At 30.3% G+C, this 13,767-nt stretch overlaps 3 protein-coding genes across 6 annotated transcripts; 2 read left to right on the forward strand and 1 right to left on the reverse strand.

Annotated features, from left to right (window-relative positions):
• The first annotated feature begins 531 nt into the window (after nt 1–531).
• LOC107459264 (thioredoxin H9) lies at nt 532–5,519 on the forward strand. The gene is made up of 4 exons (XM_052251616.1): nt 532–537; nt 771–893; nt 2,986–3,111; nt 5,367–5,519. The coding sequence occupies exons 1-4, from the start codon at nt 532–534 to the stop codon at nt 5,517–5,519; spliced, it is 408 nt and encodes a 135-aa protein (XP_052107576.1).
• A 1,121-nt stretch (nt 5,520–6,640) lies between these two features.
• On the forward strand, nt 6,641–8,602 carry LOC107459366 (low affinity inorganic phosphate transporter 8-like). The gene has a single exon (XM_016077592.3). The coding sequence runs from the start codon at nt 6,920–6,922 to the stop codon at nt 8,600–8,602; it is 1,683 nt and encodes a 560-aa protein (XP_015933078.1). The 5' UTR covers nt 6,641–6,919.
• Nucleotides 8,603–9,775: 1,173 nt separating this feature from the next.
• Nucleotides 9,776–13,598, reverse strand: LOC107459367 (serine/threonine-protein kinase AtPK2/AtPK19). Of its 4 annotated transcripts, none has more exons than XM_016077596.3 (7): nt 13,472–13,598; nt 12,274–13,144; nt 12,037–12,119; nt 11,841–11,961; nt 11,532–11,705; nt 10,610–10,717; nt 9,776–10,207 (listed from the first exon to the last, which is right to left on the reverse strand). In XM_016077596.3, exons 2-7 carry the CDS (start codon nt 12,919–12,921, stop codon nt 9,914–9,916), a joined length of 1,428 nt encoding a protein of 475 aa, XP_015933082.1. In that variant the 5' UTR covers nt 12,922–13,144; nt 13,472–13,598; the 3' UTR covers nt 9,776–9,913. The 4 variants fall into 4 exon arrangements, with proteins under 4 accessions (XP_015933082.1, XP_015933079.1, XP_015933081.1 ...); XM_016077593.3 differs by having other exon boundaries at nt 13,497–13,549; XM_016077595.3 differs by lacking the exon at nt 13,472–13,598 and adding an exon at nt 13,452–13,470.
• Between the last annotated feature and the right edge of the window lie 169 nt (nt 13,599–13,767).

The following is a 13,767-nucleotide window of genomic DNA, read 5'->3' on the forward strand; positions in this document are numbered from 1 at the left end:
ATTGGTTAAAGAGTAAAACCGAGGCGAAACTTTTCATAAAGCTTATAGAATAAAAATTTTCATGAATGTTATTACTTATCAAACTGATCCATAGTAATTCCCATCATACCAAAATTTTCAGTTAATTTCATCAGACTTGTTATTTTAATTTTGAGATGAGATGTGAGAGTTGTACGCTTACAAATGAATTAATATTCAATTTGGTACAAATTTTAATTTAGTTCTTGAAATTTTAATTGTCTATATTTAATTCCCAAATTTTATAAATGTATCTTACATTAGTTTTTAAGACGATTTTCAATACAAAAATATTAACGGAGTGCTGATATAGATAGTCGGATGTCACGTTTAAATTTATAAAATGGTACAATTTTAATTTTGGCATTCAAATAGCTCAAAAACAGCGTCGTATCACTTATTTTGTTAGGTAAAATTTTAATAAATGCCATTTATGAGGTTGTTTTTTAGTTATTTGAGTGTCAAAATTAAAAGACATCATTTTATAAAGTTTAGTATGACATCCTACGGTCCATGACAGTGTTCCATTAACATTTGTAAGTTGAAAATTATTTCAAGAACTAACATAAATTATGTTCACAAAATTTAAAAATTAAATAAAAATAATTGAAATTTTAAGAATTAAATTGAGGCTCACATGTAAGTTGAGGGACCAAATTAAATATTATCTAACATACAAATTACAATGTTCATTTTATTTCCATTCTGTATCTTCTGTCCTTTGTTATTAATTAGTCGATTTAATTGTGCAGGTATCTGAAGGTGATGGTGGTGAGAGCCATCCTGGAGAGGTTTCGTCCAAAAACGTGCATCACGTAACTTCCATGCAAATTTGGGAAACAATGCTAGCTCAGGCCAGCACAGACGGCAAGATTGTAAGTCTTTATATATATCCGTATGGAATAATTAACAATGAAAAATGCTAAAAAAAATCAGAATTTATTATTTTTAGACAGTATTTAATTATTAATATTTAAAAATATAATTAAAAATATATTGTTAGATTATTAAATTAAAAAAATTGGATTGATAATTAAAAATAATAACAAAAAATAATAAATTCTAATGATTTTTAAGTATTTTTCATTAAAAATATTATTATTGGCGCAATTTATATAAAAATAAAATTAATATTTAAATTGACTTCTGAAATATACTCCCAAACTTATTAAATTGACTCTTAAAATTTAAAGTGTTTTAATATGGACTTTAAATTCATTCTAATTCACATTAGCTTCTCAAATCATTTTTATTAACACCATGTTGACATGACATGCTTACATAAATAGTCAATATCATGTATTAGAACAACATTCAATGCAACTATGTAGAATAAAAAGATAATATGTCTGTTAGTGATGATGATACGTGACATGCTGATATAAATAATAATACCATTTATCATAACATAGTTTGTTCATTACTCGTGCGTGACTCATAATATAAACCGTAGTTCTTAATATGTATAATTTTAAGAAATTAAAGTTGGCTCTTTAAATTTTTATTTATGACTCATTTTAATCTATAAAATTAAAAGAATACGAATCAAATTAGTCCATAAAATAATTTTTCTCATTTTTTTAGTTCATAAATTCAAAGGTATTAATATCGTTTTTTGTCTATTTTTTTTACATGTAAATTAAATAAAATTCTTGTTACATAATAAAAAAAAAATTAAGAAACTTAAAATTAAATATGAAACTAGGAGCTGGCGATGAAAGACAAATTATTTTTTTGTTTCGTTTGTTTGTTTTCTTAATTAGTCGATCAGGCCATTAATCAGTTTTCAATTCCAATGATATATGTGGTTTAATTTATTGACAAAGCCTCGTGAGGGTTTGATTTTGATAATGAATTTGAGAAAGAGGAAAAATAAAGAAAAAAAAACAGAAGGTTATTAATGTTTATATAAATGATAAATTTAATCATTATATATTTTTCAAACAAATTATATTGTGATAATTTTTATATAAGTATTCTTTTTATTAATTAATTAGTGTTAATGATAACATGCATAATTTAGACTAAAATAAAATAATACATATTTTAGTCAATTATATATTTATTTTATTAAAATAATATAATTATATGTTATAAAATTTATTAATATTAAATTATTATAAAAATTATATGATCAAAATAAAAATTATGAAATAAAAATGAGAAAAATTATTTGAGAGACAAATTTAATTTGATTCACGATCTCTAATTTTAAAGATTAAAATGAGTCATGAGTAAAAATTTAGATATTTATTTAAATTAATTAAAATAATAACATATTAATGACACATGAACAAATTATATTATGACAAATGATGCATAACTGACATGTGAATAAATCGTGTTATGATACTCGATACTATTACTGTTCACTATATATATAGTATAGATAGATATAGATATAGATAAGGGTAGTACTACATTAATAAGTTATTATGGGACCAAATTTTCAGTAAAATATTTTAAAGTTGTATTTTTTACTGTCTTAGAATAATGACAGAGACAAAAGATATATATACGCAACGACACAGATTCATATTATTTATATAGAATTTTTGTGTTTTTATTTAAATATTTTGTTTTTTATTTTTTTATTTATTATATATTTGTTTGGAACTTGGTTATGAATACACTTATTAGTCTAGTGTTTTTCATTTAAAAAAAAAAACTTATTTATAAAATTACTTTTGATACTGATGATAATTACTTTACCCACTTATTTTTTCTCTCATTTACTTATTAAAGGGGTATGACTGATGAAAAATGAGAACTAATGTTAAATTGATTTATTTAAATAGTCAATTATTAAAAAAAGTCAAAATTAGACCTTTAATTAAAAACGAAAGATAGAAAAAGGTATATCTTAAATAATAAAGCTTTTTAGCTTCTTCAGTCCTTTACATATATTAATGATTATTTAACAAATTAACTTGGGTTATTAATATTAACACTTACTAATATTGTTAGGTGGTTGCAAATTTTGTTGCATCTTGGTCTCTTCCTTGCAAAGAAATAATGCCAAGCTACTGTCATCTTGCGGACACATATTCTTCTTCCCTTTTGTTTCTCACTGTGGATGCTGATCAGCTTGCTGTAAGTCATATATACATATACCATCAATATATATAACTATATAAATTTATGGAATAATATTCAATTTGATCTCTTAATTTAGACACAAGTATCAATTTAATTTCTAAAATTTTATTTATCTTTATTTAATACTCAAATTTTGCTAATATAATTTACAGTAGTTCTTAAACTAATTTTTTAACACACAAATATTAACGAAACATTGAGACGGATAGCCAAATACCATATTAAACTTTGTAAAACAACATCATTTTTGTTTTGGCACTTCAATAATAAAAAAATCTTAAATAGTGTTTATTAAAATTTTTTCTCCTAAAATAAGTGATTCGGCATCGTTTTTGAATTATTTAAACGCTAAGATCAAAACCGTGCGTTTTACAAGTTCTAGCATGGTATCTAGTTATTTATGTTAGCATTTTATTAACGTTATTGTGTCAAAAATTGTCCTAAAAACTAATGACGAATCTAAAAAATTTTAGAAGTGAAAACAAAATAATATAACAAATTAATAAAAAAAATTAACATTAATATATTTAAATATTTAAACTTTGAATATTAGTTATTCAAGTTTTTAATAAATAAATATAATTAATACATCTAAAAATATATTAATTTAAATTTTTTTATTTCAATATTTTAGTAATACTGCATAAGTAATATATTTATTATTAATACTAGTAACTAGTCAAGCATTTAATATTCGTTAAGTTATATTTTTATTGATTATTTTTTATATGATACAAAAAATAACTCAGTAGCTACAAAATTTATAAAGAATATAATTCGAATCAACTAATTTAAAATTTTTACTATTTTTTCTTTGGTGTCTAGATTTTTTCCTAAAATTATGTGAGAAGGACAAAAAAAATTTATGAAAAAAAAAATTTAAATCAAATAACCACAATTCTCATTATATATAAGTATAGATAAAATAATATTTTTTTATTTNATATTATATGTATAAACAAAATTAAATTAAACAAAAAAATAAAAAGTAAATAAATGATATATATTATAAAAATATTAAATATTAGTAATTTCATTTGTATTTAAAAAGTTAAGCTTAACTTGAAGTAATTAAATAATTAGATTATTGTTAGTTATTGTTATTATTTATTTTAAATTTATATAATATAATAAATTTTTATTATTGTATTAATATCTAATAGCATAAATATATTTTAAACGTGATTTTTTTTAAGTGTGGGGATAAATAAATTATTACAATAGAAGCAATTATCTATACATATATACTTGTTATTGATTTTTTAAAAATTTAATTGGGCCAATTGCTCTCACACAACTACATATAGATCCATCTCTACCAGGGATCAATGTGACTCACCTGTTTGCAAATTTTAAAAACTCAAAACAAAAAATTAAAACTTGAGGAACTAAATTAAGATCCACATATAAATTGAAAGATTAAATTAAATATTAACTCTAAATTTATCATTCTGTCTTTTTTTTCTTTTGTTTTGAATATTATATTTTAGATTTAGTGTTTGCTAGTCTCAATTTATTTTATAAAAAAATATTTATATATTTTTATCTAAAAAATTAGTTTTAATAGATTCTGATTTTTTATATTTTTATTGAAAACTTCACAAAAAAAAAACTGATATTTTGTTTTAAAATTTGTAATAATAACAACAAAATCTTATTTTATTAGGTGAGGTTGGAACTAACAGTATTATATTCTATCATGTATCATGTCTATAGTGCAACTGTTTGCGCGTAAATTTCTTTTGTCCCCTTTCTAACTTCCATCTCATTTACCCTCCTAACCAGCGATTTTCTTCTCATACGTCTAAATCATCTGAAACTAGATTCTACCATCTTTCTGCAATAAGCACTATGCTAACTTTCTCTATTTTTATTTCTTATTTTGTTCATTTGTATCTTCACTCATTCATCTCAACATCCTTGTCACTTTCACACTTAACTTATGTTTATGGTTTATTCCTTATTATCCAATACTTTGTTTCATATAATATAGTCAGTGCAATAAAATATTTTTTTAAGTTTTAAAAGTATTTTTTTATCGAATATAAAAAATACTGTATTAAAATTTGTTAATCATACAAAAAGTTAAATTATAAAATCTTTGTTTTTCCAACATAGAAAACAAAATATCCTTCACCTTACAATCCTTAGAAAAGGGATCTCTCCCTCCTTTCCTTTTCTCTCTGGCCTTGGTTATTTTTGGACTATTGTATTTATTCAATAAGATTTATTGTGTTGGTTAAATGCAGGAGTTAAGTACTTCATGGAGTGTCAATGCAACTCCAACATTTTATTTTCTGAAAGAAGGGAATCAAGTAGAAAAACTAGTTGGTGCTGACAAGGTAGAGCTTAAGAAGAAGACAGCTTTTGCCGCTGATTTAGTTACCAAATCTTGCAAATGACACATCATCGTAAACTAACTTTGCATACTCCATTAATACTTCTCTAAAACGAGGACCTGAGTAAAATGATATAGCCAGGAATTAATCATTCTTGGATCAATTCGCTAAGTACACTAACTTGCACCGGAAGTTATTGTTCTATTTAGTGGTTCATTTTTTCACTTTGCTTTTTGTAATGCATTGGATGTCTAAAGAGAGAGAAGACTTGAGTGGCCAATCCTTCAAATCCTCCATATAAAAAATGTCACTAATTATTTTGTACAAGGGTGGATCGATGCACTAAAAAAAATTGGAACGAGATTTACATGATGCCTTTATAAATAGCGAGTAGTGAATTATGTTTTGTGACAATTTCCAGATAGCTATTTTATTTAAAGACACTACAAAAAGATAGCAAATTTACAAAATGATAAATAAATGTATTGATGTATCTATAGTTAATTTTGTCTCTTTAGAACTTATACTTGTTTTTTAGATTATTGAACTTGTTCTTGTACTTCTGTCATATAGGACATTCTGTTAATTATTTAACTTTGAACTCACGGTAGGGTTACATTGAAGTTAAATGAAACTTTTTTAGATTCAAATAAGACACTTTAAACCTTAAGGACCAAAACAAAATTACGTCCAAACGAGGGGATTAATTTAGTACTTTACCCAAACGAGGAGATTAATTTAGTACTTTACCCTTTATGTAAAGACACTATAAAAAGGATAACAAATTTACACTTTATGTAAAGACACTACAAAAAGGATAACAAATTTACACTTTCCTCCCTCGAATTCACTATAGTAATTTGTTCATGGTTTTGAAAATTGAACCGAAGTTATCAGATTGACCTAGTTAAGCAAGAATCGGCTTTCACATCCGCTATTAGAATTTGTTTATAACAATGTGCGCATATGCAAATGTGGGTAAAATGAGAATAATAAAATAACAATTTCAAAGGCTTATCTTGGTAAGAAACGTTTGCATGGATTTCATCAAATCTTCTTGTACATCCTACAATACTCCAAACAAAACCTAGGAAAATGATCGCTGATAAAGAGACAAAAAGGGTTTAAATTTTTAAATGGAAGCAGCAATATCAAACAAGATAAGAACAAAGCCAATGCCTCAATCTTAGGGGCTAACTGATTGCAGCTTAACCACGTATACAAAATTACACACAAGAGAATGATTTATTTTTTCAACCTTTTAACATCAAACAATGTGATTTTCTTTAATACCAACGTTTTTTTTTTCTAGATATATTCGTTAACTATGACAAATTTTTGCAGCTAATAAATCCAAAGTGAGTAAGAAACATACCTGAACCTGATTTATATAAACTAAGCATGCCATTACTCTGTCCTTTCGCCTACCTTCCCTCGTTGAAAACCATCCTTTGATCATCACCATGGCAACACCGACAAGCAAAAATGTTTTCTCAGCACTTGACAAAGCTAAGACACAAAGATACCATTACAAAGCAATTGTAATTGCTGGAATGGGATTCTTTACTGATGCCTATGATCTCTTCTGCATCACGGCCGTGGCGAAGCTTATGGGCCGCCTTTACTACTATGATCCTACTAGTCATGACCCTGGAAAGCTACCAAAGAATGTGAACAACGCAATAACAGGCGTGGCGCTGTGCGGAACGCTTGCAGGACAACTCTTCTTTGGCTGGCTTGGAGACAAGCTTGGTAGGAAAAAGGTTTATGGAATAACTCTTGTGACCATGGTTGGTTGTGCTTTAGCATCAGGCCTTTCCTTTGGTTCCACATCAAAAAGTGTGGTGGGAACTCTATGCTTCTTTAGATTCTGGCTAGGATTCGGCATTGGAGGAGACTACCCTCTTTCGGCCGTGATAATGTCCGAATATGCGAACAAGAAGACTCGAGGCGGCTTCATTGCAGCCGTCTTTGCAATGCAGGGAGTTGGAATACTGGTGGCTGGAGGCGTAGCCATGTTTGTCTCCCGTCTTTTCTTATCAGCATATCCGGCTCATGATTTCGCAGCCGATCCGGCTGCGTCTACTCAGCCTGAAGGAGACTTTCTGTGGCGAATTGTGCTAATGTTTGGTGCATTTCCAGCAGCATTAACATATTATTGGAGAATGAAAATGCCAGAAACTGCGCGATACACGGCCTTGGTGGAAGGAGATCACAAGAAAGCTGTCCAAGATATGGAGAAAGTTCTAGATAAGGACATACCTTCAGAAGAATCGAATTACCGGCTTGATGACGCTGCGCCTAGCACCTCTTATGGACTATTCTCATCAGAGTTTCTAAGCAGGCATGGTTTACACCTTCTTGGAACAACCAGCACATGGTTCTTGTTGGATATTGCATTCTATAGCCTTCAACTTGCACAGAAAGATATCTACCCTGTGATTGGACTAGTACACAAGGCTTCCAAAATGAATGCCATAAGAGAGGTTTATGAACTCTCTAGAGCAATGTCTGTCGTCGCCCTGCTCGCCACCGTGCCCGGATACTGGTGCACTGTATTCTTCATTGACAAGATTGGAAGGTACACAATCCAGCTTGTTGGCTTCCTTGCAATGTCTGTTTCTATGTGGTTTCTTGGACACAATTATGGAGAATACAGGGGACAATCTAACTGCAGCCCGGCCGTAACGACCGATTACTGTAACGGCAAGCCTCACATGTTTGCTCTACTTTATGGAGTTACCTTGTTCTTTGCTAACTTTGGACCCAATAGTACAACTTTTATAGTGCCGGCGGAGCTGTTCCCTGCTAGATTCCGATCGACCTGCCATGGTTTATCGGCCGCAGCTGGAAAATCTGGAGCTATAATTGGTGCTTTTATGGTCCAGGGTTATATTGATAATGCAGATAACAAAACAGAGAGAATGAAGAAAGCAATCCTGGGACTTTCAGTTGTCAATTTGATTGGATTCTTTTGCACTTTCTTGGTTCCGGAAACACGAGGTAGATCGCTTGAAGAAATTTCCGGTGAGGATAAAGAATTCCATAGTGTTATTGTAGATGATCCAGATATGAAAACAGATGATGAAACAAAGGAAGAAAGAAATGCCAGTGTTGATGATTCTTCAGGAACCCTAACAGTTTAACTCCTTGGCAACCCAGAAGCATCATCAAGTGAGGGGAAAAAAAAGAAAAAGAAAAGGAAAAAGAAAGAAATAAGAGTGCATTGGTAATGAATAGAATAAGTGCTTCCATGTTTGCACAAAGTGTAGTTCTCAATTTCTGTCCTAGCCAATACTAAAAAGAACCAAAAGAATAATTAATGTCTGTTTTCTAGAGCTGCTAGAATAAGCAATTATCTGGTGTCTGTTACTGTGTATTCAAGCTCTCTCATTTTATTCTAGCACCTCTAAAGTACTCAAAAGAAATAATGCTTCTTGCTGCAACCTTTATTATGAATAAATGCTTCTGTTTTTATGTATATATTCAGATGTTCACTTTAATGCTTAGTTTGTAAATTTTCCACCATAAGTGCTTCTTCAGTTCTTCATTATATATTTATATGTATATATGTGTATTTATTTAAGTCATTTCTTTCTCTTTTTTGCACATTCTCTAGAGAAGATAAGGCCCATCCCATGTGATACTATTCATCAAAAAGCACACAACACACAAAGGCAAGTCAAGACAGCAACCAAGAGATAATATCGATTTGGTTTATTCGATACAAAATCATGTCATTGATACTTCTGTGAAAAATGATACGCTTCAGAGTGAAAAACATTTTTTTTTACTTGCAATAAAAGAAATGTGGCTTCTATGATGGCTATTATTTCGGTTGATATAACGGTTATAAAAATTTGACATCACTTAAAAAGAATAACTAAAAGGTGCATACCACTGTACTTATGTTATACAGATTATGATTGCTTAAAAAGTATTGCTAAAGTTAAAGTAACATTTTTTTACTATTTAACAACATTTTTAATTTAAAAATTAAAAAAAATATATTACCAAAATATAAAAAAAAAATTTAATTTTAACAACACTTGTGTAATCACCGTAACCATTGGCATAATAGACTCTACCTAATTAAAATTATGGTTATATCTTCTCACTATTTGACAGCACTTTTTATTTTCTTTTTTTCAAATTTAAAAATATTGGCATATGTTTAGAATTGTAAAAGTCACCAAAAAAAAAAAGAGAAAAGTAAAGAAGTGTGGTTTTAATTTTAGTTAATTTTTTTTAAGTGTTTTTAAAATTTCATAATTATATCAAAATTCAACTAAAGCACAGCAGAACTGCAGAAGAACACATTAAACATAACAATGTACTACTTGCTTGTATAATTACCAAAAAGCATACACAAAGAGGACGTATGGAACTGTTACAATTTTCTCAGCCATCATATGAATTACAAGAGTTGGATTCTCTAACTGAACCTTTTGTAGAATTCAAGCATCTCCCACAAGGCACAGACTGGGAGTACCAATAAAGGAGAACTTCTTGAAGGTATTGTCATCCTTTTTGGGACTAGCAGCTGGAGAATCCAGCAATGGCATGTTAGTCCACCGCTCCTCGAAGTTCGCAACACAGTGCTTTCCGGAAACTTCGGGAACAAAACTCGGCCTTATTTCTCGAGCTTCCAGCTTCTTCCAGTTGACTGATTTAAACCATTTGTGGCTTTTTATCTCCTCGCTGCCTCTTGCCCCGCTGCCGAGGCGCTTCCTGGCATCTTTCTGCAAAAGCTGTAGAGGGAAACTTCATTAAACTGCTGCTGTCCAATATATGACAGTTGCAGAGACAAGAAATACAACAAAAGAGTGAAATACCAAAATTATCTAAGAAAGATCATGTTGCTGACAAAATGACCAAGTGAAGGATGAAAATTCACCTAGTATACACAAAAGGCTTGGTTTGTTTCACAATCTACTAAGGAAAGGTGGTAATTTTGTTGGTGACATGATCTTTCATGGTAATATTGGTACTTCTCTCTAAAAGATTTGGTTCTTTAAGGGAATGTTTCAGTAGCATAAAAGCAGTGGATTTTTCAGACCATTAGGAAAAAACAAGATTTTTGCATGAGTACAATAAGCAAAGCATGTGCTTAGACAGCTAACTATAAGAGAGTGAGGGTGAAAATTTTGTACCCCTTTTAGCAGTGAATGTGCTTCGCTTGACAAGAAAGCCGGGAGCTTCAGTTTGTCTTTTATTATCTTCTGCTGAATCTTCTGTCTATTTCCACCCGTAAAAGGAGGCTGCAATTAAACAATAAGATTTAGTTGAGGGAATCTATAATGCAAGTTACAGCAACTTATGAAAAGATCAACAAATAAGTGTATAGGCAATAAACAATTAATAAATCTAGGTGATTCAAGATTTGGACCTGTTTAGAACTGAATCCCACCAAATTATAGAGGCAAATCTTTGCAGACCAAGAAATTACAATGAATAGTTAAGAAAATTGCTAGTAGAGGACATCCTTTAGTTTTGGCTGAGATTTTGCACACTATTTTCACAAAGCACTACATAATCTAACCAAAGAAATAAGGCCCAATAAATTGATATTACTCATTAGTCATATCAACTGATAATGATTGCTTAAAATCAGGATATGCTATTATATCAATAAAACATTATTTGAGATAGACTTCTTAAGTTGTAAGGCTGATTGTTACTGTAGACCATTATCTAGCAAATAGAAATCATCCGCCATAATCTTAGATGAACTCAGTTGGATGTAGATATCATCAACCAGTTTTCCTTGTTCACATAAAATTTCATATTAATTTCTATTACTTGATGCAGAAACAAATAAAAATCCAGGCTTAGCATGAAAACTTCTAATTTCCCAAGTCATCAATTCAAAGTAATTCTTTTAGCCAAGATTGAAAATAGTGAACTTCCTCTAACATAATCATCAAGTTAGTAAATCAAGTTCAAAGAAATTCAAGCTCTATCTTAAGCAGCGTATTCTGAAAGGAACATGACCAATTGATATGGAAAATAAAAATAATTAGGTAACCCCTATTTCTTACTAATAGATGATGCAAACACACCAAGGATACTAACTTTCCCTGTAAGCATTTCAAATAGCAAAATCCCCACACTCCACCAATCTGCTGCCTTATCATGACCCTTCCCTATAAAGATTTCAGGAGCTATGTACTCTAAAGTTCCGCACATAGAATTTGACCTTGCGATCTCTGTGAATTCCTTAGCCAGGCCAAAATCCGTTAACACTAGCTGGTAAAAAGCACAGGACCAAAGTCATAATACAGCAAGGCATGAATCAAATACAATTCTTAAATCCCTTATGAAACAAAGAAGTGTGAAAATCCTACTGCAAAATTACAGACAGATATGGTCATGGGATCTTACATGACCATCTGCATCGAGAAGAATATTTTCAGGTTTAAGATCCCTGTGCATTATACCATTTGCATGAAGATGAGAAACAGCACAAACAATCTCTCCAGCATAGAAGCGTGCCAAATCCTCCCTGAAAGAAGTTGCATCTTGTGTAAGATATATTAGCATTTCATAATGTAGTCACAAAATATAGCTTGCCACGCACCTGAATAGGCCTTGGCGATAGAGATGAAAGAAAACATGACCACCATTGACAAAATCAAGCACCAAGTATAGCCTATATTTTGTCTGCAAATCCCAAATAGGTTGTAAGCTTGTAATTATGTAAATATGAAAGTATTGTACAATTTACGTAGCTTTCACATATAATGGAAAGTGTTAAGACCCAGATAATATGAAACACAAGATATGGCAATTAACTTTATTTAGGCAAAAGAATTACTTGGAATGCGTATCTGAGCCGCACAATAAAAGGGTGTACCACCTTTGTCAATATATCTCTTTCAGATTTTATATATTCTGCATGATTTTTTTGTACAATCTTATCCTTGCGCATCACCTTCATCGCATATATTTCCGAAGTACCAGTCCTCCTTACTTGGTACACCTTACCAAAAGCACCTTGACCAACAACCTTCAAAACTTCAAAATCCTCAACTCCAATACTCTGATAATTCATGCAACAATCATTAGATTCTAAATTATTTTCCTTTACAGCATCATCATTAACTGAATACTCTTCAAGTTCTTCCTTTGCTTCTCTATACTCCTTCTCTGCAAGAAGTTCCAACTCATCACCTGTCTCGTGTAAAGTGAGTTTGCTACGCACTGAGGATGGATCAATATATGCTCCACTTGAATGTAATGAATGTGAGCGGATATGAATGACAGAAGGATAATCATTGCAAACCTTTCCACTTGAACTTGTTGCAACTACCAAATTCCCAATTGAAGCTTCAATGGGAGCAGGACCAAACACATCAGAAAATGAATCCACATAATCAGATTCACAAGTAAATAGATCAGGTGGTCCATTTGGTAGTTTCAATTCCAAATGGTTCACGAATGGCTTGTGTCGAGCGAAAACCATGGCTTATCAACAATTGAAGATCACAAATGCAAGAACAAGATGAGATTCCAACAACTGAAGTTAAAAATTGGAAAAATAATGAACATATAATTTAGGAGCTCCTAGAGAACTTGGTAGCAAGCAAACCAAAATCCAGAAAAAGAAATTGTTGTTGCTTCCCGGTTCACAGGAAACAGCAGATGCAGCAAAATTTCCCAAATTCATGAAGATTAGGTTTTCTGTGCTGCAAATTCAAGAAACTAGAACAGTTATTTTCAGTTTGCATTAAACAGAAAGCGCAGAACAGCATGGATTACAAATATACACTTGAAATTAGAGAATCCAACTAGAAATTTAAACACATAACTACATAAGAGAGTAGTTAATTTCTCAATTAGAAGTAAGTAGTTTCAAATTATGCACAACCGAGACAAGTTTAACATTCAAAGTTCTCTTTGTTCATGAATCATGAAAGGGAAAACATGCCACCAAATCATAATAAATAAAGGAAGACATATAGTAAATAAAATAAAATAAAGGCGCAATATTACAAACATAGAAGAAGCTTTACAAAGAGGAGCTGATGGTTCACTTACATAGATTGAGGAGAATGGAAGCTGCAATGGCAGAAAACCGTTAATAAACGAAGATATAAAATTGGCGGTTTTTTTTAATTAGAAATAAATATTAAAAAGAAAGTTTCAGTTTTGGAATTTGGCATTTGCCAACACGTTTTGTTTCGCCGCTTCCGTGAACAACGAATATTTTGTTGTCTTATTATTCCCTATCACATCAATGAGTAATCGTTTTTTATGTTTAAATTTTTTTATGGAATTTTATTTTGATGCCAATATAAACACGTTTTAT

The sequence above is a fragment of the Arachis duranensis genome, chromosome 7, assembly GCF_000817695.3.
Source record: "Arachis duranensis cultivar V14167 chromosome 7, aradu.V14167.gnm2.J7QH, whole genome shotgun sequence".
NCBI lineage: Eukaryota > Viridiplantae > Streptophyta > Magnoliopsida > Fabales > Fabaceae > Arachis > Arachis duranensis.

Coding starts and splice junctions, on each gene's coding strand:
- LOC107459366 (XM_016077592.3), top strand. CDS start 6,920: ATGGCAACACCGACAAGCAAAAATGTTTTCTCAGCACTTGACAAAGCT.
- LOC107459367 (XM_016077596.3), bottom strand. CDS start 12,921: ATGGTTTTCGCTCGACACAAGCCATTCGTGAACCATTTGGAATTGAAA. Junction 12,120..12,273: donor GGCTCAGATACGCATTCCAA/GTAATTCTTTTG, acceptor TGGGATTTGCAG/ACAAAATATAGGCTATACTT. Junction 10,208..10,609: donor CACATTCACTGCTAAAAGGG/GTACAAAATTTT, acceptor TTCCCTCTACAG/CTTTTGCAGAAAGATGCCAG.
- LOC107459264 (XM_052251616.1), top strand. Junction 894..2,985: donor CCAGCACAGACGGCAAGATT/GTAAGTCTTTAT, acceptor TAATATTGTTAG/GTGGTTGCAAATTTTGTTGC. Junction 3,112..5,366: donor TGGATGCTGATCAGCTTGCT/GTAAGTCATATA, acceptor GGTTAAATGCAG/GAGTTAAGTACTTCATGGAG.